General features: G+C 46.1%; 1 protein-coding gene across 1 annotated transcript; it reads right to left on the bottom strand.

The window, feature by feature from the left end:
- Positions 1-358: 358 nt before the first annotated feature.
- On the bottom strand, positions 359-21,001 carry LOC119159582 (diamine acetyltransferase 1). Its single transcript, XM_075891495.1, has 8 exons — positions 20,762-21,001; positions 17,494-17,542; positions 13,561-13,629; positions 13,322-13,467; positions 3,765-3,813; positions 3,039-3,107; positions 1,551-1,738; positions 359-933 (listed from the first exon to the last, which is right to left on the bottom strand). Exons 1-8 carry the CDS (start codon positions 20,816-20,818, stop codon positions 715-717), a joined length of 846 nt encoding a protein of 281 aa, XP_075747610.1. The 5' UTR covers positions 20,819-21,001; the 3' UTR covers positions 359-714.
- Positions 21,002-21,797: the final 796 nt, after the last annotated feature.

Raw genomic sequence — 21,797 nt, 5'->3', positions numbered from 1 at the left:
AGACCATTCGATGACCCACTCGTTACGCAACTGGAATTGTGTGACGCCTGGTTGTTTCTTGGTTGTTCTAAAACGCTTTATTGCTTATATAAACGCGATTCCTTTGCAGACATCAAGCCTGCCTAGGGTCAGTTGTGGCACACTGGGCTGGCACGCAGCGGACCCGGGTTCGAATCCCATGGTGTTTTTCCGTGCTATAGTGGTTACGGACACCGGCGGCGGTGCACATCTACGGCGCACGTGACAATTGTGACCTCATAACAGTTTTCGCTGTAAAATATCTAAAATAATAGGCTGGGAGGTGGCAGCCCCCGCCCCCCCCCCCCAATCCCCTCCAGGAGCCCATGAGTATGTCATGTCGCTAATTGCCATTGGTCGCTCTTTATTCTTACTTTAAACATTCCACCGACTTTTTTCCAAGTCGCGCTCGCTAGCTTAAATGATTTCGACGTCGCAATGTGAATAGGAAAACAGGTGGCAGTAACTGATACCGCAGCCTGTCGAGATTTTTCTTCTGATTTTGTATCGACAGCCTGCCGCAACCACACCATGTTCAGACGCTGTCCTATCTGCACTATAAAAAGCACGCAAGGGCCTGCACGCATCGCAAGCGGACTTGTCTCGGTTGTGCGATCAACACGAGCAGCGATGGCAACAGTGTACGATGCGCGCCGGCCATGGAGCATCGGGCGAACAGGCTGCACGCAGCTTCGGTCACATCGATTTCTTGCTCGTGTCGGACGCGGTTCTGGCCGGCGTCCACGGCTGCTCCTGGGTCATCATCGTGATGGCGCGACTGTCCATGCTGAACAAGTGCCACCCTTTCTCGCGCTCCTGGTCCATGCCGCCGTGCCTCCTCATCAGGTTGATGAAAGCCTCGTTCTTGGCCGACACGTGACAGCTGAGCTCGTTGCACTTGCAATGAGCCGCTTCCTGCAACAGGAAGCAACACGACACTCACCGTTTGCGTACAAATGGGAACGTTAAAATTAAAGACGCCAGGGCTGCGCGGAATACCCAGTTGAATCGCAACTTAGGGCTTGACGTCACATGCCGAAGCAGCGCGTGGCTTTATGACGTGGCGTTGTGCCCTCTCGCTATAGAGAGAGGGTGCGCGACTGCGCTTAGCTATATATACGCGCTCTGGCACCGCGTCAAAAAGCCAAGCGCTGACGGGCTGCGGCGCGTACGTGTGGTCAGGCCTATACGTACCCGTCGCAGCGCGTTTGCGCGAAGCCTTTTGACTCGGCGTCACTCCCCCTTTTTATGTAGAGAGAATGCGCGCAACCACGCGTAGCCGCGCTTCCTCTCTCTCTACAGGGAGAAAGTCCGGCACCGCGCCAGAAAGCCACGCGCTGCAGCGGTTACGTGCAGTCAGGACCGTCAGGCAGGAGAGGCCTTTATGCTTTAAAGCCGCTTGTAAGCTTTCCCATACCCATGTCGCACGTGCACCCTTGAAAATCCATTCTGATGATGACCTTCGAAACGCTTACGTTTCTGTGATTCGATCACACTAAGATATGCATCGAAGGCTTGATGGTGAGGCTAACCTTAAATATAGACCGGAGTAGCGCCGAGCCGACGCCCTTGCCACGATACGCGGGTGCCACGTGCACGCCATCGAGGACCATGCTTTTGCCGCCCCAGGTGCTGAAGACGAGGCTGTACAGCGCGCAGCCGACCAGCGGTGGCGACGGCATCAGACTGGAGCACAGCGGGGGGCAGGGAACGCCGATGCCTGCACGTAAGTGATGCGTCGAGCCATTCTGTGAGTTCCAAGACAGATATGGTTGATTCTTCGTCTGTGCGCATGCATTTCGTCCTGGCTGTTTAGCCGCTTCGAAGCACTTATATACGTGCTTATGCACTTATGCATAAGCACTTATGCACTTATAATCTTTATGCACTTATATACGCGCTGATGAAAGCCATTTTCAGTGATAAGCCACGATACAAGAAGGAGTTCTCCGAAAAGGAGCTTCTTGCGTGAACGTTGTCAAATTTCGCGCTTTCCCGCACTTAATTGTATCCGAATATTTTCAAAAATAAGTAGGGCATATATAATCTTATTTGTGTATCTTATTGTTTCCCTCACTACTTACTGTACGTTGATGTATTGTTTCATCTCTTGTCTAGGTTCCCGCTGTGCATAGATAGTACATGCATCTAAAAAATAATTAAACCAAATAAAAATTCGTGCTCTCGACCTTCGAATTAAAGCCACTTCCGGCTGTTGAAGATCCCTTAAAGCACACCGAGTTCAAAGACGAGAGATTAATTTCTTTTTCAATGTTGTAAGCCCATGTGCTCAGATTTGGGTGCACGTTAAAGAACCCCAGGTGGTCAAAATTTTCGGAGCCCACCACTACGGCGTCTCTCATAATCATATCGTGGTTTTGGGACGTTAAACCCCACAAATCAATCATTTCTTTTTCGTCATCACTACCCTTCGTACAAGCTCTGTGTCCTCCTCGCCACTTCATTTCTCCATAAAGCACGTGGAAAGTCAGCAGCACTAAGCGGTGAGTCAGGCATGATATCGCCCTTTTCGACCGCACGTTGCTATGTACTTACGCTTGCGCAGTCGCAAACGCAAAAAACGAGGTCAAATTGGTTTATCGCGCATAATATTCATGCGCGACAAGGGCACGTGGCTGCATAATGAAGCAGGGTAGGAGACAATGCGCAACAGTCATCTCTCGTATATTTACCAATCGAGAGCCTATTTCATCCTGACGTCCGGAAAACCTAATGCTGCTGGCGTCATTAATTGAAATTCAAAGACGGTAAACGCCAGAAATCATTTCTCCGTTTCTTGGTATTTAGATGGCAGTTGCCGAACACTGAAAAAAAAACAAACTTTCAAGTGGCAATTTCTAATTGCTTCTACGTATGCCGAACGACCGCTGAAATTCATTCGCGAATTCGTACTCGCGCTCTGTGAAAGTACTTCGTGCACTTCCCATTTGCGATTGCATCTGTGTGCGTATATATGCAGGAGCGGTGTATCGATGATGAGGCAGCCACGGTGGACTTACCTCCACTGCCGTCTTCGGCCACCAGAATGTTCACCAGAGGCCATTCTCCGAAGGCGTTTTCTTTGAGATCTGCGAAGTCGGACATTGGTAAGATGCTAAAACGTGCGATGGTTTCTTTGGCATTTGTCTAAACCTCGACATATGGCAATTCCTTATATAAAAATTTTGTTAAATGAAAATTAAACCTTAAAGTTTGAGCATATTTTCCAAAGGCTTCTTTCCTTTCTTTTTGTTGAGAAAGAGGTGAAAGAAGGAAAGTCAAAGAAGAAAAAAAAAGGACAAAACTGAAGAAAAGAAAGAAATACTAATTTTCATAACGCACGACAAAGTCACTTTTCTAGAATTTGAGTTCCGCCGATCACAGCTTTATGGTGCGCCGGCAAAGTCCTCTCTACAGCGGCCGAGTGTCACGTGTGAACCCGAAATATACGCAAGTCCAATAGTATAAGCGTTCGCAAAAACCACGTGCAACCACTCGCCTCAGCCGCTGTTGCAATTTATCGCCTCACTCTTCCTCTGGAGTATCCTATAATGAAACGTTTTTATACTTTAACCACGAATAACACGCTTTCTTATACTGATGTTCAAAATACATGGTCCTGAATTAACATGAAGTTGCGAAGAGTTGTATACTTTATGTAGAAAACTTCGTTATATAGAGGTTTAACTGCGTCAAACTCGTTTTTTTTTTATTACGAACGCGTACAGTAGAAAAGTTGCTCTCACCAGTCATTGCCGTTGTGTCGTCCCTGAAGTCGAATTCCTCAGCGCCTTTCTGAAAAGTGAACAAATACTAATTGTTTGTCACTGTCACTCGCCTCAGGTCATCGATTAACCTGTGCGTATGTCTTTTCCTTTAATCCCCGTCCTGTTAGCTTGGCGTGTGACGTAGTATAGCGCGATGACGTAGCATTCCGTGAACAAATGTTAACTGTAATATGCTCAGTGGTGTCGGGATTTCTATTGTCGCATTCGAAGCCCCCCCCCCCCCCCTTACCTCCTCTTGTTTTGCCAATCAACTCGGTCACGTGCTTGCTGATGCCACGTCATCCCCACGAGATTTTTAATCTCATCTGCCCACCTAATTTTCTGTCTCCTCCTCGCCGCGCTTGCCTTTTCTTGGAATGCAGTTTATGACTCCAGCATTTATATTGCCTACATGCTACACCGTCCACCTATACCCATTTTTTTTTTCTGATCTCGAGTAAAATTTTATTAACACCCCTTTGCTTCGTGACCCATTTTGCTCTCACGTGGTGTTACACCAATCACATTCATTTCTTTGGCTCGCGGTGTCGTCCTCGATTTAAAGTGAATCCTCTTCGAAAACCTCCAGGATTCTGCACCGTAAGCAAAGTACCCAATAATATGCAGCTGTTATAATGGTAAAGTACCCTTCAAGATTTGAGAATGCCTGCCTGATGTGTTCTGCCCCGTTCTTATTTTTCTAGTTGTATACCCCCTCTCTGATTGTTCGACTCTGGGATCACTACCCGTTTTGAACAACGTTTCTAGGACTTCTAAAAACGCTGGCCCTACCCGTCCCGCAGCTCTACAGTGTCCGCGAGCAACTTCGCACTTACCATGAGTTTCTTGAGTGCCTCGCAGTCTGCCGGCTGGGCTTTGCGGATGTGGACGCCGATCGTCGAGCTCGACATGATGCTGGACGGGTGCGGTACACTTCCCGGCGGCGTATCGGGAATTTGTACGCGATTGAATTTTGCGGTCCGATCACGGCTTCATTGCCGAAGCTGCACTGCGCCGTACTGTGGCGTTCGCGGCCAAGGGCACCTCTCGCGGCGAGCTGGCGCATGTGCTTCCAGAATGAGGAAGAAGAAAACAATTTGGGATCTACTAAATTTAAAACTACAATATCCTGGCCAGCCCCCTGAGTGGTATATGTGCCGTATTCTGTAAGACTCAAACAAAAATTAAGTGTTTTAGGATACGCTTTCGACTGTTCTGTGTGCATTCAAAAATTGTCTCCCATTTAATTATTAACCAGTGAAAAAGAGAAAACTTTAATTTTTGTACAGAGAGTAAGTGTGAGATGGCTTGGTGTGGGACTCCTCACCACCATTAGGTGTCGTTACAAACGTCCATTGGCGACCACCGTGACCAAATCGTGCTGTGGTCGCAGCCTAACTGTGCAACTCCAAGCGATAATACATTCGTTCATGAAAAAAAAAGAACGGAAGAAAACTTTGAAATAAATCATTATGAGTTGGAACCTTAGTCGGGGGTCCCACTGGATTTAGCCATCTGTTCAACATGGTAGATCAGCGTCTGCTGGTCAGCCAGGTCAGAGCGGGACAGTCACGCACCCCGCTCCTCCAAAGTGCGTGTTGGTGGTGGCATTTCTGTTTCTGTCGGGTGTATGGAATACTTTAAGCAGCCCCAGCTAATGTGGTAGAGTGTAGGAGGGCTATAGAAACGTCGAAAAAATGGCTTGTAGTCTAAAAGGCGATAAATCCCAGTTTGAATTGTTCTCCATTTCATGGCCTCATCACCTGTTAGGTGTTTGTGTTCAAGGCAAGGCTTGAAGGGATGAAAGATCATTGAGCATGGCGTATAGCCACTGTTGCCTTGAATAAAGCGAGATCATATGTTGAAACGTTAGCTCCGGCCGGCTGCACGCCACGTTGAACAGTATAGTGACTCACTCACACACACCATAATATTACGCTGCATTAAAAAATGATGCCTCCGGTATATATACAGGTGTGAAGGAAAATTTTAACAATTTTCTTGATGAATGTAAGGTTTCAGGCTCGCTTCCCTTCCACAGCAGTCGCATTTTGCTGTCGGTGGCATGCGAGTATTTCAGGGCACTCAGGAAGGTTAAATTTAATTCGCTTTTTTTAGCCATGTTGTCTCTCACAAACATGCTGCGCTGTTTTGCAACGTTGTACTGCAGCCGATTTTAAGTTCATTGATGTATTTATCATGTTACGCTCTCATGAGTGCATTCTACCACGTGGTTTTACCCTGTTGCACGTTCTTGTTTCACATGCGATTCTATATTTTATTTCGATAGCGATTATATGGACACTCTCCTTTGTATTTTGCCGCCGGCGTCGGGGTCACTCACTAAATGCGTGTACGTATCTATATATATGTAAACGCAAGAAAAATAATCGCGAAAAATACTCCGGCATGCGGAATCAAACGTGGGACCTCTCGATCGTGAATGTGAGGCATTAACCACTGAGCCACGGAGGTGCACACCCTTCAACGTTCTATTGGCGAGCTATTTATATCTACCACTTACCCCTGTTGACGTGCATCTCGGGGGTAGCTATGGTGTTTTCAGAATACCAGCAAGATGGCGCAATGGGCGAACATGGCAACATTGTCACGACGAGGCGGCGCGCACTCTCATCTCCCACGCGTACTTTGCCCCGCGGAAAGGATGGGGGTGGATGCTTACTCGCACGCCCTTATCTCGCGCTGGGGAGGATCGTATGTTTTGGCTGGTCTTCGGCTTTCACCGGAACAATTCTGTTGTACTTGCGTCACTGCAATCGTTGTAGTCCCCGTTTGCGAAAAGGGCGCGCTTTTCAGACAGAACGAAGTAACAACCGAGACGCTGATTCGCGTTCATCTATATCTGTGAGTACATTTCAGGCGTCATTTGTGCGTGAGAAACGCGGGGCACGTTTCGATCTGCTCGCGATTCGGCGCGTGACCTTCCAATTTGTTGCTATGGCGTTATTTGCTAGGCCTTTGCGGCAAAGCTGTGACTTCTTTTTTTTCTTTTTGTTAAGTCAAAGCTGCTAAGGTATTGTTGGTGCCTTTTTTTCTTTCTTTTTTTTGTAGGGTAGCTCAGTACCCATGAAAACGCTCATAATTATGACAGGCCACACCTTAGGATTAAGAGTTAAAAAACAGTGTTGGCCACCTTGACGAAACTAAAATGGTGGATGGCAAAATGGGTGTGCGGATGGACGGCACTGCGTCCCGAATAATCACAATTAATGTGCTACCCCACCTAGCTCTGGGCACGCATGCTCACATATCCACATGCCACGGCCCGGGTTATGCTGCTATGTGCCGCCGGTGAGGAAATATGGTCCATATATCAACCCCAAAAATACAAAACAGATATTAAAGCTTTACAACTCAGTTCGTCAGAATTTAACAAGAGGAAGACATACCAGTTCATATAGTTGGCGATATTAATATGGACTTACCTCAAACAAAGCAACAAGAATAGACTTTATCTTTAGTTCGAAAAAATTTTGGACTTTCGTGCTGTAAGGAACCCGCGGTAACCGACCGCGCTGTGCATATCGTATTACACCAGCTGTTGTGGTGTCGAGTGCGTCACATTAGTTGTAGTCGTAGCCCCTGACTGACGTCGCTTGCGCTGGGATTGACTGTATGACAGCTTCGCTGTACCGGCACTTCCACATGGTGAAACGAAGGCGGACTTTTTCTTTATTTCACTTCTATTCCTGCTAGCTTTTGCATATCCTGTTGAGAAAGCTGATAATAGCTCCAGCCATCTTCCGATGTCATGTCCTTGGCTCCGTGTTTTTTCAAAAAGGAGATTAGGGCCTTGTTCACTAGCTGTGGACAGCAGTCGATGCGCCGGCAACCTTGGGCTTCACACTCCTGAGACAATAAGGAAATGGCGAACGTTTAAAAAATACGATGAAGTTATTCTGACACGTATACTGCATACGGAAGAAACGACACTCCGGCATATATATATATATATATATGTGTGTGTGTGTGTGTGTGTGTTTGTGTGACGAGGTGGCGCGGGTTTAGGAGGCCTGGCGGCGTGCGGGGCTCACAAAGATTCGAGGCTGACCTCGTCGGCAAAGTTCATCAATGTGCGCAGAACTGGACCCTGCAGGGTCAAGATTTGAATAGGAGGTCATCCACGGTGGTACGAGGCAGACGCAGCATGTATGACCTCTTTATAGAGTCTCTCGAGCCGTCCAGAGTTGGGCTGAAACATGGGATGCATGTTCCAGCGTTTGTGGAGATCCGCATATCTCGTACAGTCTGGTGAGGTACTGCGGCCCTTACAGTACCAGTGGTGCCCTTAATTGCGGCATATATAGTGAGCACATCAAAAATACAAAAAATCATCTAAAAAGCTACGGCTCGTATATATTCACAAAAGCGTCACACGCCGAAGATTATCGTTTTAGATAACATTTCAGCCAGTCGAGATGCCGGACATATCGCTAGTGATGCCCGCTTAGGAAAGAGAATTTATAGTGAGTGCAGCCCAAGTTTTTCCCGTTGCGCCACCGCGGTGGTCTAGTGGCTAAGGTACTCTGCTGCTGACCCGCAGGTCGCGGGAGAGAATCCCAGCGGCGGCGGTTGCATTATATACCGATGGAGCCGGAAATGCTGCAGGCACATGTGCTCAGATTTAGGTGCACGTTAAAGAACCCCATGTGGTCGAAATTTCCGGAGTCCTCCACTACGGCGTCTCTCATAATCATATGGTGCTTTTGGGACGTTAAACCCCACATATCAAGTTTTCCACGTTCTGTCAAAGAAATTGGCTTCCTCACAAGTTTGGAAATTGTCATGGATCGGTGTTCATATCACTCTTAAAAAAAATGGAGTGACGTACTCTCCATTTAGGGAGGAACGGCGATGTCCCCAATGTTCGTCTTCAAATAGAGAAACGTTGCTCCCTCATCCACGGAGAAACACGTTTCTCCTTATGAAAATCAACATGGCTGCCCCCCGGCGAAGCGAGTAGGCTTAGCCAATGCAACGATTCTCGACTGGTAAGGAGTACTCGGCACTGAAAGTTACAAAAAACGGTCCCGCTGAGCTTGATATTGAACGAAATTGTTATAAAAACAAGCAGACGAACCTGTGGCGGTGAACACATCGCGAAAGAGAACGATGGAGCAAGTACGTTTCGTTCGGTCAGCGAAGCCACGTTCACTCCGAAAGACACGGTTTCTGCAGAGCCCTCACCTGAAGAGTGCATGCTAGGCTTGCTGTATTTATTTCTCGCAGATTCACATAGTGTAGCGACGTTATCCATGCGCTTACGGGTCCGCAGGTCACGAGATGTGCCTCCAAACCGTACACTCGATCGCAGCGAAACCATCCCGAATCCGTAGTGCAGCTTTGATAGATAGATGTTCAACGATATATAAATGGCTGGAGGTGTGAGAGCGTCAAAGCAATAAAGTAGGGGGTAGGTGGCGCCATCTGGAGGGATTGATCAAAGTTAAAAAAAAGTTGACTGCCGCGACGTTTGTTGTTATTACCCACTATCACGCCTCCCTTGCGGATATTTTACGCATCAACCCATTCAAGACCACTTACGGACACCGAAATCCTATTACGTGCTGATGCAATCTATATAGCTACACATGCACACATGGTCACATAGTACACAAATAGTACGCAACAAGTACACTAGCTTATACGCTAACAAGTACGCAACAAGAGCACAATCAACCATTCAAAACCAACGGCTCACACCTCGACGTGTTTACTCACACTCTACTGTGAAAGCGCGCCAGCTTATATAGCGATGAATTTCAACTGACCTGAGTGGCACAAGTTACAAGTAGGTTTTCTTACACTTTTTTTCACGTTTTTTATCAATACCACAACATGCGCACACGTAAATATATTGTATCTGATGCTTAGGTAAACCTTAGTTAGTCAATGGTTGCACAGTAATGAACGGAATAATTACTAGAGCTTATCAGGTTTTCACGAAGGCGGATGCCCCAAACCGTGCTTAGAATGCCCACGGCAATTCAAACGCTGCGCCATCTGTCGACCACTGCCACAGTAACTTTTTTTTTCTTGAAGCCTCTGAGAGTGCAAACACTTGCCACGCGTTAGCCATTTCGGAGGTCACGTTTTTTTTTCTTCTTATTTGGAGAGAGCGCAGCATGCAGAGCAAACTTTGTCTCCGTCGTGGTAGGTGTTCTGTGGTCACGTCGACCTCGTTTAGTTGTTTCGTCTTAACGTTTGCTTATATTCTTTTTACATGCGTACCACAAGTGTGGCCGTTAGCCATGGATATAGTACACCACTAGCCCTTCAATGACAATGTTTTAATGCGGTAACGACCGTCCTAGCAGTGTATACGTACGTTACAACGCGGGTCTTGCGAGATAAATAAGCGATGACCTCGCATCCGACGGTATTTTTTCGTGAGCCATGACAGTGGCTGTTGGCGTCGCGGGAGCTCTCATACTTGAGTGGAGGAACTATCGCTGCAGTGCGCAAGTTTACTATAACTTTATAGAATGTTGTGCCTGCATACTTTTCTGCTTCAGATGCCTCTCGCGATTCGCCTCGCGTGTCAACTTGCAATCATAGTGCGTGCCACAATTTTGTTGTTATGGCTGTGGCTATGGTGGTTATTACTCTGGATTCGGAATGAATGAATGAATGAATGAACAACTTTATTTATCCCTTGTTAAAGGGAAGGGGGCAACAGGAAAGGGTGTGGTGGGGATGAACTACTTGAAGTAGTCCTCCTCTACCCTCTCAGCCCACTCCAGGATGGCCTCCTGGATAGCGGGCCTCGAGCTGCGCAAGGCAGCCTCCCACTGCTCCTCACTAGAAATTAGGCGTTTCAGGAATGGGGGAAGAGGGTGCTTAGGGCAGCGCCCCATGATGTGGTTCAAGTCTGCTGTGGAGGAGGCACAAAATTTACATGAGGGGGAAGGATAACAGGATGGATGAATGCGGTGTAGGAGGTAAGGCGAAAGAAAGGTGCGAGTCTGCAGCTACTCTTTTCACAAAGGTGAGTGAGCGTTAGTACTTACTTGCTGTGCACAGCTGCTACTAGAAGTGCATTTTGTGTTGAGTTTCTCACGACAAAGGAGAATCATGGACGAGAAAGACATACTGCTCGCGTGCATAATTCCTTCCTACTTCTCAGTGCTGGCATGGGCAATTCAAAACGAATGCGGTTGAGAATTTGGTTTAACCTACAGAAGTCATTGGTTCACTTTTCACAAACGTTTAGTTATGATGATGTTTAAAATGTTTCTGATGGTTTTAATCTAGTCTGGCGAATAAAGGCTCGGTGAAACTTCGCAGCCTGTTTCCCTTTGTGCTTTCACCTGCCGGAGTAGCATAGCCTTATTGGGTGTCGTGTGACTATGCTGATGGACTTAGGTACGACTTCCAGCCACGGCGGCCGTATTCGAATGGGGGTAAACTGCAAAGAACATCCATATGGTGGTAGTGGCACGTATAACTCTATCAATTGTATATGATCGTACTTTCACGCATGGACTGTAGAGTGGTATCAGGTTTCCTACACTATTGAAAAAATAAGTGTGATGCTTTTTTACGCGCCTCGTTGAATTCATGAGTGCTGTTGGTGCCGTGCGAAACTAAAAATGCGTGGGCTTACCAAGTATGTCGACACCGAAAAAAATCATTATTTTTTTACACTCTAAGGTAATCGATAAAGCAAGACTGCTTGCGAAGCAGAGCTCCTTGTATTCGTGACAAATTGGTAGTATGAAACAACACGAGACACACATGGAAGTGTGCGGAGCATCGTGCGAGTGCCTGACGATAAAAAAAAAAGAGAGGCTTTTACTCTACACTAATAAAACAAAAGAAAACGTCATTCCTGCATTGCTTACAACAATCTTAGGTTAAAGCAATCGCTCACGACTGGCCGCAGGCGGCTATAGGCTTGGCGTGCGCGTGCGCGCGAGCAAGACCCCCGTGATTGAGGAGTAACTTGAACGCTGAAGGAGAAACGTTGCTCCTTTGGTCCTTGCCGCGAGAGGGTGCGACAGGTAAAGCGCCCGAAAGGGAGGAAGTCGCTGCGCCGAAGGAGGAACGGAGCCCGTTTCTCCATTCTCGCTCCCTTTTTTTTAGAGTGTATAGTCACGGTAAAAAGCGCTGTCATACAGCACACACGAAGCCTCGACAGAACATGGCGTGCATTATGGAGCTGCCCGTTTGTGGCTCATATTCAGTCTTCAAACAACGCGTTACGTATGGAGCCGAATGAGATTCTGTAATGGTCTGAATAATGAGGGTATAGTTGCGCATTTACTTTTTTAGCTTGACTGTCCGACGTTTCCATAGTGCTAACAACTTGCGATGCAGTTGCCAATTTTGTGCATAGTGTAAAAGAGTAACGACTTCTATCGATTGTATTTTAAATGAAGTAGGATGACTGACAGGGCGAGATGGTTGATACCTGAGCGCGAAAGAATTAAAAGAAAACAACATTGCTTGTCTTTTCTTTTTCTTGATACCGTCTTTGCGCTGGTATTATGATTATTTTTATTGAGTAAGTTTGCCCTACAGCGTCAATCAATATTACACAAAATTGTGAAGCTGCGTTTTCTCCGTGAAGTCTATTCTAGGAGAGACCTGTGGTTCGGACAGTAAACCCATTGCTGCAAGCCAAGTAGCCTGAAGTGCTGAAGTTCCGCACGGCGCATTAAATGTGTACCAAACGAGCCACCTTCAAGCTATACCACTGAGGTTATACCTGTTAATTGCCAAATGGACGTATACTGTGAAACATAGGCCTAATGAGGCGAACAGTTTGATTCGCTGCGGGGATATATGTCATGAAAACATGAGACATTTGTAGCATGCATATACAGCGTGAATATGTCAAGCAAGTACACAAGCTCATCGTATATAGTGTTCAATGCACGACCTACTGCACTCCTGACCTGCTCAGATAGCATGGTTCCTATACGGAACTTACGGAAGTGCGCGTCTCCGCTCTCGTTCAACCACTCACTGTTGGTGGCGCTACCTATAACCTGTTCGTATGCTACTTTACGGTTGTTTTGAAGGCACCGGGAGTAAGAATGCCTGCATTATATGGTGAACTGCCGGTATATATGTCAGTATTTATTCACTTAGATGGCTGGTCAAGTAAGCTGTTCAGTGCGCTGAAGTATTTATTGCACACTGGTTGACAAACGTGGGAACCCGTAGACTCACATGGTGTAGGACAGCCCAATGTTACGAGAACGGACAGCCTACGTGGTGTCGCATCAATTTAATTGCAAAAAAATTCTGATTGACTTTTAATATATTTATTTTTTAATTCTTTTTAGTTTTTCATATTAATCACGCAGTATGAGTGCTTCGTTGGCCAAAATATGACCACAAACGTTGAAGGTGACGTCGGCGAACAGGTGCTGACTAGCGCCACGCCGCTCGTAGGTTACGGCCCTAGCGGCAGAAGGTATGAAGTAGAACGTTGGCGCTGGAGAGGAGCTCTCTGGGCAGGTCAGGAGTAGAGTAGGTCGTGGTTCAATGCATGTCTCAAAATTTACCTTCATAACTCTTCTCAAAAGCTGCGTTCCAATGCCTTTTCTTCTGTGGTCTTGGGCAACGTACAGGTCGCCAATACGCAAGCTCTTCCCTTGCCAACTTGAGTAGATCCGTGAAAACATGACGTAGCCGATTATCCCGGAATCAACTGTAGGAACAACATTGCTGACATTGCAAGAAAATGGAACGCTAATAAAAACGCGGGGGGGGGGGGGGGGGGGCTATTTGGCGATGGCCTTACCTGTGACATCGTCCTCGGCGACAAAGCAGACGAAAACTGGATCTTCACCAAAACCATTCTTCTGGAGACCTGCGATAGAGACAAAAAACATGCGTCCATCTTTCCAGCTCAGTCAGAAAGTACGCTAAAATTCAGGTACTGGTCAGATAAGATACTACGATCCGATACTACGCTCTTCTATATGTTCCCACAGTTACGATGCAGTTGATTTCTCGATGAAGACCTTCTTGGACTTGGTTTCTTTACCTCTCTTTAGCCTATACCGTATGCATAATCCGAGTGCAGAGGAGACCATTGTCAGAATCATAGGTGTGCGCAGGGTTCCTTAATTTTCAGTGAGGGGGGGAGGGGGGGGTTTGCAGCGCCCTTCTTCGAATGCTTTGGCAATGTATGGGACTGATTTTTACGCTTCCTGTCCCCTCTTCAGAAGAACCTGTTCTTGGCCTAATATGAAGCCCGAAAATACAAAATAGACGCACAGAGCCACACACCACAGGTGCTACTAACAACTTTAATGGAAAATTGATGACACGCAAAATATATAAATTATTCCAAACACGCATGCGCGAAAGTGACATCCGGCAGGCTACAGGGGACGCTAGGCAAAGATAACACATCAACAGTACGACTGAAAAAAATGTATGTTCCGCGGTAAACAAGACAACAGACGTCTGGCTAATGCAATCACTATACCATTTTTTCTTTGATAAAAAAAAACGCTTTACGATTTAGAGATGCTGTGTAGGAGTAAACATGGAACGGAACGATAACTTTTAGAAGCGTTGACTCCCCCCTTCCACCACCCCCTGTTTCTTTGTGCGCACGCCTATGGTTAGAACAGTTGTTTTTGCGACGATTAACCGTTCGATATGGAGACCCATGTTTCAAGAAGAAGACGGAAAATTTAACAGATAAGCGAGGTATTAGACTGTTATGGAAAACACGATTGATGAGACAGGCTATGAATAATGATTTACACCGCCCCGTCTCAAAAAAGGAACGACGATCATCATCATGCATTCCCAAAAAAGAAAAAGAAACATCTAAGAATTGCTACACTCTAAAAAAAGAGCGAGCGAAAGGGCGTCTTTTTGTCCCACAACAATAATCGTCATCTATATTGCGTTCCATCTTTGCGCTATCGCCCCGCGCCCGGTACATTCCGGTCACGATCGACATGCCTATTATCAGGGTTACGTTGCATTCTCGATAGGAAAGTGGCCAGCGCCGAGTTTTCAAGAAAGGAAGCGCACGCAAGCCTGATGACGATTATTGTTGTGGGACAAAAAGACACCCTTTTTACTCGAAATTTTTTTAGAGTGTATATGCAAGTACCGAAGGATGCCAAACAAAAACGCTCATCAGTTTAGGCCAATGAATAGTTTTAAAAGTATCTTTCGTCAAGAATTTCGCCATAACAGATTCATTATCAGCGAAGAAAAAGGTTTTATTTTTGAATGTCGCGCCAGAACTCGAGCATTTCATCTGTGTGACGTCACGAATGACAAAAATTTTTTCTCGGTATTTGTCAAGATCACTAAAAAAAATTCTCGTAACTCGCCATATTAGGTCTTTGACTCCAACGGAACTTCATGTGAATGATTTGTACGTATAAATAATTGTGACTCACATAAGTTGTCGAAATCTGTGACCTCACGGCGAGACGGTGCAAGAACGTCAATGTGGCGGCGTCACCTGCATTTTTCGTTTTTGTTTCATCGCTTACAAGGCGTCTTCTTTCGGCAGCAGTTGCGTTTTTCATATCCTGGAAGGGCTCTCTCCTAACCCGGCAAAATTAGTTATTTTTTTCTCTCTCTTTTGCGTCTCTTTCAAAGAATTAGTTTCGCTGTTAAGCCGGCGGCTTGCGTAGCCGTGTGTCACGCTAAGAAGCGTACGAGGAAGAGAAGCGAACAGGTTTTAACATTCATTCCGCATATGAACGAGTGGCGATCAGAACATCGAAGAGAGGTCGGATTTGTCGTCTGGTCGTCACATGGTGGTTCTTCACTATCTTCACACCAGTTGGAACTTCCCCGCAAACGAGAACACCCTGGCGCAAATTTTGAATGGTTCCGGATGGTCGCTCAAAACAAAGGCACCGGTGTTGAGAACGCTAAAAGTATCGCGGTGCCTGGGAATGCAACAATTGCATTTTGTTTTCATACTCCTACACACCATCAGATTCGATATCGTGGGGGCAGCTTCTCAGTGACGTGTTATCGCAGTGTGACGTCACGGGGAGGTGACAACTCGAAAGTTGCAACTTACTAGAGGCACACCCGTCACGTAAGCAACTCCACGGACGTGCGCGTAAACAACGATGAATTATTTGTCGTCTAGTGACCCCGCTATAGTGATTTCTGCGATTCAGGCTGCATGCAGGACGCGTAGTCTGCTAAGTTAGTGGTATTGTGTCGACTCGTCGGTAAGATGACCATTGCGGTGGCACTGGCTTGCCAATACTCAGTGACAAAAAATTTAAATTAAAGTATTTTACACGTGTTATCAGACTTCGGTGTGTGGAGAGCGTTAACAGGGGACACCAAGAAAACCGTAAAAATGTCCATTTTACGGTGTTTCAAAATTGGGTTGGCACTCCTTTGACACGAGGCAATCGTGTTTATGCGAAAAAAACTATATCATGAAATTACACAGATAACAGGTTATTACATTATTATATATCGTTCGGGCGATCTTCGCCGCTCCGTGATCTGGTGTCTATCTGCTGTCACGTGTACGCGCTGTGGCATAAATGGCAACAGACTTTGCAGAAACCGAGGGTTTGATTACCAGTCTCAACAGCGGCAATGAAGGAATTCCTAGAAACGATCGTCTTTATATTTAGGTTTTCTCGGTTAAAATTTGGTTGAACAGCAGCCTTTGATTCAAGGCGTCTCTCGTACTCTTACTTGTGTTTTAACACATTGATCACCGCCTCGTGCGCTTCCGTATTACCGTGTCGCTGTTTTGGTGCCCTGTTCTCTCCTTGCACTTCCGTTACCTTTTTAACTTTCTTTCTTTTTTTCGGTGCAGTGCTTGTGAGGTCCTGCACCTTATAAAGAGCCCTGCAGATAGCGTGCTTCCTTTGCTCGTATACCAGGATGCCTCCCGTATACCCACCGTACATCTGCTAATCAATCGATCTCCATAAACTCCCATAGAAGTTGATGATCGACTTTCGGTGACCGCTCTTTTCTTTCAATGCAAAATTTAACGATCGAAGACTTTAAGTCAGTGGGCCTTTGAGGACATCCATGAAACACGTCTGCAAGGTTGTTGGCTAAATGAAGGAATAACACGCAGCAAAGCTAACATCATGCTAATGTATACTGTAAAATATATTTGTATATGTGCACCGATAACTTCTCGCGTGGTGGCTTAGCAAGTAAGCTCCTATCATAATAATCCTTCTGCGTATACCATCTCTAAAGCTTGCGCATACGAACTCAAGCGGAACGCCCCAGCGTCAAGGAAGCGGGACACACGTGTACATCAAAGACCGCGGCTAATAAGGAAGTGACACAGGGTCAACTAGACGCGCTTCGCTCCTGGTGCAGTCGCGGTGGCTGCGAAACGTGCCTCACTCCGTAGCTAATAATCGATGAGCAGCGAATAAGCACCCAACTGGGCTCCGTGAAAAGAATCGTTCAACAATAACTTCAAAACGCCTAAGCCACGCATGCCCTTATCGGAATGCTGACTCTATATCTGTTAACCGCGCATCTAACGAGGTTGCGTCCCGTGAATGTGGGTGGCTCTTGGCGATGTCATTCAGCGAAAAGTGCAACAAAATCCAGAAGCATTCGACAAATTCCCCGAAGCATGCGCACGTATACAGTGACGCTATATACGCGATCCCGCGCCACAGTTCATGCGAGGACTTATTCCGGCGGACGACGAAAAACGAAAACAATAAAATAGTGTGTAACTCACGTGAGGCTATGGCATCTGTGTCTGTGAATGCAATATCAGAACGGTCCCTCTGCAAATTAAGAAAGCCAGAAAATATTAGCAGTATCTGTGCCTGTGGTTAACTATCGTAGTGCGCGAAGCACGGCAGTGGTACAGCATAATTATGCACGCATCATTTTATTTAGGCACTATTTTATTTTATTTAGGGCAAAAAGTGACCGCCGGCGTTGGTGGCGTCAACACAAAGGGATGCAAAATATCGTTATTGGATGGCATTATCATCCTTCTGGGCTTAGATTTTTCTATTACTGCTCGCGAAAACAAGTTTTACGCGTTCTTGCCTTCCCGGTTGTCAAACTCGTAATGTATACGTTATAATATAACATATGTTGATGATAAATTAAAGAGAGAATGCGTTATCTGAGGGAACCATCCGTGTGCGACGAATGACTTGGCAACAGATCGCAAAGGCGACCCGCGCAACTTGAGTGACACACTCAGAATGGCGTATCGACATTTCTGTATCCCGTGAGATAGTTGGAACGAGCGAGCGCAAGGACGCAGAGTGACGGAGAGCGAAAGCTGTGCAAAAGGCGCTGAGAATTATCGGCGGACAATCGCGTGCCGGCGTTTCAGTAGTCAAGATCAGGCAAGATAGATCGCTGCCTTTAGCTCGCGTGCCTCTTCGCATGTCACAATGTCACAACTGCATATATATATATATATATATATATATAATTTTTTTTTGAAACGTCCGAAGACATGGAAGCAGTATATAAATAGTGGGGTGTAATTATTTAGAAAATTAAAAGACGGTCACTTTTTACTTATCAATAGTCGATGAAGCGGAGAAACACCGCAGCACATACACCCTATCAATAACCTCACAATATGCCTGCAACCATAGAGTATCTCACAAAGTCACTGAGAAGAAAATCTGGCGCTAGTGAGCTGCTGGATGTAAGGCCTTAGCTGGATGCAAGGGAATGCCGGGATGTGTTAGCTTCGAACTTGACTCGGATTTGTATATCCCGAAGACGCGTCTGGCTTCCCGTTAAAATGGCTGATTTCTTACTAAAATATTACGTAATAAACTATTTGTTCTTTGTCGTCGCACAGAAACGTGTTTCATTTAACACTGGAACCTTCTGCGTCGATGTACAATTTCGCGAAGCGTAAGAAGTAACCAACGGCCGCAAAACTTGGCAAGCAGACGACAAAGCGAGCGTTCCCTCTGCTACATTATGTAATCTGTTTTTTGTTTTTTCGCCGTTTGGTGGTGCCGTCAAGGTGAGTGGACTTTTACTTTAGAATATAGTACGCGTGGATGAAATCCGTTTATAAACGTTTTGTTTTAGAGAAGCTTTATTTACGCTATCGTATTCACTTTTGAGCCGAATCCTCGCAGACACATATACCATCATTGTCGGCGCCCCAGCTTTTAAGAAATTCGTATAGACGGTGGCGCCATATTTTCCTCTATAGGTGTTTTTGTGAACTTTATACTCGCAACTTCTCCCGCGCGATGTTTATTCCTGCATTGCAGTCAGTCTATGTTATATGCAGTGCAAGCTGCTATGAGATCAGAACAAGGGTCACGCGCGGCGCTGTAGTCCGCCGCCGTCGCCGGTGTCCGTAACCAGCATTGCAAAAAAAAAAAAAAACAAGAAGAAATAAACCCAGAAAATAAAAAAAGAACACTCGGATTTGACCGCGAGTCCACTCCCTGGCAGCCCAGTATTCTACCACTGAGCCGGTGCTTGGTGATCGTTTCTATAGGGCCACGCCGACGAATGGTAATCGTTCCTAAACTGGCCTTAGGCAGGTTTAATGGCGAGAAAGGAATCGCGTTAAAACGAGTAATAAATCGTTTGAGAACATCGAAGGCACAACCAGGCGTCACGCAATGTGAATCGCGTAACGAGTGGGTCGTCCAATGCTGCAACCCATTAGCAAACTTGTTCTTGATCACCTGTTAACTGTGGCGCATACCCACATAAGGCATCGTCGTCAGCCACTGCATAAGAAACCTTGCACGAATTCCTAACTAGTGTGTAGCGGATGCCACACTTCTCCGAGGATTGATGAAGGATAACGCCGGCCTACTATATACACAAAAAATATGATTATTCTTGGCGTACTAGGTACCCAACAAGTGTGCTTCTAGCAGTTACCCAAAGAGTGTTTATATAGAAAAGGCTCAGAAAGGCCGTTGTTCTATATATAGCTTTCGATGTGACTGTGCTGCGCGTTCCGCGCAACCCGCTGGCGTTTTTTTTTTTTTTACCACGACTTAAAAGAGCACGCAGTGTACTACGTATCAGACAATGTGCTTGCGAAACATCTACCAAATTCCAGTTGGATAGCATGCAGAGTGACTGATAAGGCGCATAAGTCGCCCACAAGCTTTGTCACACGCTTGAAAGCAGTTCGCCGGCTGCGTATACGAAGCATTGTTCTCGAAACTGCATTTGAAAGCAGTAGTACGTCTTGCAGCACGAAAATCTCTTACATTAACGAGTGTAACTAAAAAAGAAATCACACGAAAGAAATTACAATTTCTTTCACACAAACCGCACGGGAAGGATGCAAATTTTGCGAAACTTTTCACGCTCACCCTCCAAAGAGGTTCGAGATAGCTTTGTCTTGCGTGGTTAAAACTTAAGTTCATTTGTTTTAACAGACCCATTTTGAGACGCTGGTCGGGCCTGTTCCGTCATGTCGTTTCGGTAGAAGTAAACGCCTTAGTTTCGGTCGTGGTCCGCCACCCCGAGGCAGCTCACGCTGCGCAGTTTTGCACGGTGGTGTGAAGCGTATCATCTTGTTAATATCATCACATTAGATTGTTTAGTGACTTTATGGTGACACAGCTCTTCTCCCAGAACGTCTCGCACATAGAGGTACCGAGAAAATGCATATGGTCAATAATTAGTGTAAGCCACAGCTTCGAGATTGAATTTCACGTATGATTACTACGATACAAGACGGCTGCAGAAGCCGTGAGAAATTAACTAACTGCAGATTCCGAGCAAGCTCAGTTGCCACCACACTGATGCTTTGTACGTCATAAAAGCTTACTTTTACGATTTTCTTTTTTAGAGCAAGAGGTTGTGTTCCCGCCTCAAACCTTTGACGTCGTCGGCAAACTTTAGCTTCCAGCTTTTGGTTGCTAGTCATTGACGTGGACATCTTATGTACGGGCGCTAACGCAGGAAATATTTACCATCTTGAGCCTTCAAAAACACATGTTCGAAGAATGAACAGAAAGAGAGAAAAAAAAAAACGTTACCATGATCTCGGCAAGCTTGTGACAGTCTTCAACGCGTGCAGTGCGAATCTTCGTCATTTTGGCACGTGCTGTTTTTGTCCGCAGTCGCGGCGAAAGCTTGCGGCGGGCGTCGGCGCCTCTGCTGGCTGACGCACAAGAACGGCGAACGAAACGTGACCCGCATGGAGCGCAACACGACGACGCCACAATGCGTCCACAGCACACGCGCTGCCACGGCGGCCGGCACTTCCGGGCTCTTGTTGATTAAGGGACTGTTGTAGGGGCATCCGCTGGGTTTCGGTTCTGCTACAACGCGCCGTGCGCCATCTCGCGATCAAACAACGAGGCTATCACTTTTCCCGAACACAAAGCGCTTTCATTCGAAGTTTCCTCGCTGGAGAGTTGCACAGGTGGCATATGTGATAAAGGGAACGAGCCCCCTATCGAGCGCTGCCGATTGTCAACGTCCTTATCGAGCGGAGAAGTTTGTATAACGCACATCCTCGCCATCCTAGATCTTTCCAAGAAGGACCGACCTTGGTGACGTCGTTGATACGGGTAACCGACCCAGACAGGCGTGCATGGCTCATATGTAAAGAGGAAAGGGAGTAGAGTAATTGGCTGGCTGCCTAGTTGGCACACCGCGATGGTCAGGTTTTCACAATATTTCAGTATAAACTGAATTTATTACAGTACAGACTTGCGCGCACACACACACACACACACACACACGCATGCGCACGCACACACGCACGTACATACTCACACACACAAACACACTATATATATATATATATATATATATATATATATATATATATATATATATATATATATATATATATATATAACTTTGCCTAAATGTTCTCGGAAACTATGTCAACCTTTATTCATTATTTGGCGATATTCCGTTCCCAAAAAGAACTGAATTTGCAGAAAATACGTGCGTGCTTTCCTATCTATCTATCTATTTATCTATCTATCTATCTATCTATCTATCTATCTATCTATCTATCTATCTATCTATCTATCTATCTATCTATAAAAAAGAAATCAG

The sequence above is a fragment of the Rhipicephalus microplus genome, chromosome 1, assembly GCF_043290135.1.
Source record: "Rhipicephalus microplus isolate Deutch F79 chromosome 1, USDA_Rmic, whole genome shotgun sequence".
NCBI lineage: Eukaryota > Metazoa > Arthropoda > Arachnida > Ixodida > Ixodidae > Rhipicephalus > Rhipicephalus microplus.
This window is presented reverse-complemented; position numbering and strand designations above follow the sequence as displayed.

Excerpts from the sequence above, each read along its gene's own strand:
- LOC119159582 (XM_075891495.1), bottom strand. The coding sequence starts at position 20,818 with ATGACGAAGATTCGCACTGCACGCGTTGAAGACTGTCACAAGCTTGCC. Across the intron at positions 13,468-13,560 it reads CGCCGAGGACGATGTCACAG|TTGATTCCGGGATAATCGGC; the intron begins GTAAGGCCATCG and ends TTGTTCCTACAG. Across the intron at positions 3,814-13,321 it reads TTTTGAGAAGAGTTATGAAG|AAAGGCGCTGAGGAATTCGA; the intron begins GTAAATTTTGAG and ends TTCACTTTTCAG.